Source organism: Microcaecilia unicolor, chromosome 4 (genome assembly GCF_901765095.1).
Source record: "Microcaecilia unicolor chromosome 4, aMicUni1.1, whole genome shotgun sequence".
NCBI lineage: Eukaryota > Metazoa > Chordata > Amphibia > Gymnophiona > Siphonopidae > Microcaecilia > Microcaecilia unicolor.
This window is the reverse complement of record NC_044034.1, coordinates 276316824-276320787: the sequence shown is the minus strand read 5'-3', so window position 1 is coordinate 276320787 and position 3964 is coordinate 276316824. Positions and strand designations below refer to the sequence as shown.

Genomic DNA, 3964 nt, shown 5'->3' with positions numbered 1-3964 from the left:
GCCATGGCCTTTCCGTTTCACATTAAAAATATTTACAAAGAACCCCTCAAAAATTCCGTGTGTGTGTGATTTGCAGGAACAGTGCTATTGTAAAAAGTAATTAGAGTGCTACGTTTGGCTGTAAATACTACTATTTGAAAGAATAAAATACTATTTTTTTTAAAAGAAGGAAATAACTTGGAACGGATGTGAAAGAGTTAATCTCTTTCCTCTGACACAGTGCTGATCGCATCACGATGATTTGCATAAAAGTGGAGATATAACTGCCCAGACAGCTCCTAGTCTTTTCATATACTACAGATCAGAAAGCTGCAACTGTTTGGCGGAGCTGCTGCTGGAGAGGGTTACTGGTAAGGAAGCAAAAAAAAAATTGTGTTTTATTTTAAGGAATGCATTCTCAAGAGTGTCAAGTCGTGTACATGTTCAGCAAATAGTTATAGAGAAATACATTACCTTTTGGCTGAATATCTGTAAATAATAGGGAGAAAAGGTAATCATAGGTAGCACCCGAGCGCGAAAATGTTAAATGCTCATTGCTGGTATGGGAATAGCTAGTTACAGAAACAGCCACTTCGGATTTTATTTTCCCTGGCTGGCTCAATGATTAGTCGATTCTTATGAAAAACGTAGACCGTTTAAATTCTGATAAGGGTTAATGTCTGTAATTTGGAACAGGGTGTATTGTGCTGCGCCGTGATGAGTGCCCTGCTAACCTAAAACCTTGCAGGCGGGGAAAATGCTGCTTACGTTTGATCTGTAAATGATTTGTTTAAAAAAAAAAAGATTTCTTGAGACGAGCAGAGCTGAGAAGCTGCTGTTCAGTAGAAAAAAAAAAAAAAGAGGGACTGAGACTAGAACAAGGGCGGTGGTTAAAGGCGTCCCATGATTGCAGCAGCACTTCTTTGTGAGGGGGCAAAGAATGCATGACTTCATCTATATTTGCCAGCTCGGGAAAGGGGGGGGGGGGGGGGGGGGGGCGAGAAAGGGCAGACTCAAGACATCAAAGATGGAGCACACATACTAGCTGTGACGAGCTGAATTGCTTTAGCTTTGTAATATTTGGCTTCCATCAGGCTGCCTTCTTCATGCGCAGCCCCGATCTATTGTTCTGTGAACGGGCAGCACATTGTGCGAGCAAGTAGGAAGATTCCGGTAGACGGGCACAAGCACGTTTTAGTTTTGTGGCCACCACGATCTCTTTAGGATAGAGAGGTTATTCCCTCGCAAATTGAGTTCTAACTTGGGGATTTTGGATGAGCTTCGTGCATTTTTGCTGCTCCGTTGAGGAGAAGGTGTGGGTTTTCTGCGCGGAAGAAAGGGTGGGGTTGGGGAGTTGAGTTAGGGTGGGGGTGGAGCTGCCTGCGTCCGGTTTTTGAATAAGAAAGGGTGGTTAGATCTAACTGGCTGCTTGTTCCTTTGTGTGCACAGATCTGCAAAAATGTCTGACAAACCAGATATGGCTGAGATTGAGAAATTCGATAAGGCAAAATTGAAGAAGACAGAAACACAGGAGAAAAATCCACTACCCTCAAAAGAAAGTAAGTATACTTGGGGGGGGGGGGGGCACATGTAGTAATCAAAAATATATATAACATATATGGGGGTCCTAGGATAGGATGATTAAAAAGCATACGCCCAATTGTATGCAAGATGTGTTTTGCTTATTTTAATGTACAATTCCATGAATGCCATTCATTATTAAGTAGATCATATATGAAACCTCTGTAAAGAATAAGTTTAAATAATGTGACATTTTTACATTAAAATAGCATGATTTTTTTGTGGTTTTGGCAATCAAAATGAGCAGTTTGCTTACAGGGATAGCTTTTATCTAAATATAGAGTGTATTTGTAAAAGCTATGTAGACTCTGATCTCATTTCTTTTTCTTCTTTATTTTAATTTCTTCTTTCAGCGATCGAGCAAGAAAAGCAAGCAAGCGAATGAGATCGGCCGGCCCAATATGCACTGTACATTCCACAAGCATTGCCTTCTCATTTCACTTCTTTTAGCTGTTTTAACTTTGTAAGAAATAACCAAGGATGCAAGGAGGTTGGATCAACGCCTCCTGCACTGTCCCCCCAGCCGCACCGAACGCGAGAGTCGAGACCTGCTGGGAATGGGCGGGGAGGGAGCGGCCTGTCTGTCTGTCCGGCTTTGGCCCTGGTGGCACGGAAGAGCTTGCTTGTCAGTGAAGGAAGAGGGCCGGGTGGGGACTGCGGACAGCAAGCTGACCCAGCAGTGATGATGAGCTGCGTGCAAAGATGTGAGCCAAGGGTCCTGCAAGCTGTATAATCGAGTGCCATTTATTTGTTCAGAAAATGATTTTAATTATTGGAATGCACAATTTTTTTTAATATGCAAATAAAAAAAAAAGTTTAAAACCTGACGTGGTCATTTTGTAGGGTTTTTTTTTGTTTTTCAAGGCATGATGTCCACGGGATGAAGACTGGCATCAAGCAGTGCAGACACACGGATTGCTATAATCCTCTGGAATTTTATTATTCAGTGTGAATCTTTTTTTACTTAGTTTCTAATATTTGTAGTTACCTAGTGCAAGTCAGTTGCACACTTTATGTATTTTAATGTCAAATGCACATATGGCTCAGTAAAACTTAAAAATACAAAGGTTACAGATACTCTACTAACTATCAGTCCTCATTTGAATTAGAATTCAAATGGGTACAATTACCAGATCACATGAAATAACGTTAGGAACTTTTTTTTTTTTTTGCTTTTGCTTTATTGTACAAATCTACTAGGCTGATAACCTGAATTGCATTTGATGGCAGGCTCGTACTTTTTAAATCCAACGTGTCTCATGCACACTTTTTGAATGCTGTAAATATTTTAAATTTTGCACTTATATATGCTACATGCATTATAGTAGTAGCCTACAGATAAAAATTATGATATAACTGAAATTGTAGAGTCGTTACTATTTTAACAACTGCATAGGGTTTTTTTTTCTTTGTTTGCTTTTAAACATTCTCTTGGAGTTATCCCTCAAAAATCAAGTGCTGCCCAAGCACACATTCTACATTTGTTCACAAATGTCTAATATTAAAAAGAACGTGTTTTTTTTTTAAGAAAATAGGCAACAATATAATAGCACATTATACGATGTTAAGCTGCTTTATTTTTTATTAGGATATGCATTTTTGGTTAATATGATTTTTAATTTGTAAATAAAAGTAAAATGTCTCAGCAGTATCATTTAGTGCATTTTTGTTGCGTTTTAAAAAATATCAAAACTAATTTAGTTGAAATGTACTCTAGAGGATGGTCAGCCAGTTTTCAAAATCTTGAAGGTTCTAAAGGAAAGATACTCCCTGGGGAGGAGAGGTGGGTGGAACGGAAAAAAAGGAAGCAGGGTAACTAATGCAATTTACATCCTTTGTGCTACACAAACGAATTTAACAATATACTCATGATAAAATGATTAGGAGTCTGTCACGTGATAATTCAAATGCCCATCTTTTAATGGACATTGTAGACAAAATTTTTCCTGCTTTGCTAAACTTTTTATCTTGATGAATTTCATCGAGTGTTTAAGTTTGAAAACGACTGGAAATCTTTAGAATCCACAAAGTTTTAGGTACAATTATCACCCAGAAGTGCTTTATCAGAGAGGCGAACCATTTTTTTGAATGCTGAAATTAAAGTCTGTGATCAGGGAATAAAAGAGAATGTACACAGGAAGGAATGTATGTGAAAAAAAAAATAAACTGAACCACAGGTTTATAATAAATTAGGAAACGCTGAAGGTTGTGTTTCCCAATCTTGTCATGAGTCTCCCCAAATAGATATGATTTCCAGCATACTGTGCAAAAAGCACGTATAAGATGTTTTGCATGCATTAGGGGCCACCTGGTACATGCCACTAGCTGTCATGCATATTCATGAGGGATATCTCTTGGACACCAGAGCACTTAACCGAGGCTCCTCCTGGGGCACGTTGGGAAA

The 3964-nt window shown here is 38.8% G+C and overlaps 1 protein-coding gene across 1 annotated transcript; it reads left to right on the top strand.

Moving 5' to 3' along the window:
• The first annotated feature begins 246 nt into the window (after positions 1-246).
• Positions 247-3711, top strand: TMSB4X (thymosin beta 4 X-linked). The gene is made up of 3 exons (XM_030201591.1): positions 247-350; positions 1429-1538; positions 1914-3711. Exons 2-3 carry the CDS (start codon positions 1439-1441, stop codon positions 1943-1945), a joined length of 132 nt encoding a protein of 43 aa, XP_030057451.1. The 5' UTR covers positions 247-350; positions 1429-1438; the 3' UTR covers positions 1946-3711.
• Positions 3712-3964: the final 253 nt, after the last annotated feature.

Coding starts and splice junctions, on each gene's coding strand:
- TMSB4X (XM_030201591.1), top strand. CDS start 1,439: ATGTCTGACAAACCAGATATGGCTGAGATTGAGAAATTCGATAAGGCA. Junction 1,539..1,913: donor TCCACTACCCTCAAAAGAAA/GTAAGTATACTT, acceptor TTCTTCTTTCAG/CGATCGAGCAAGAAAAGCAA.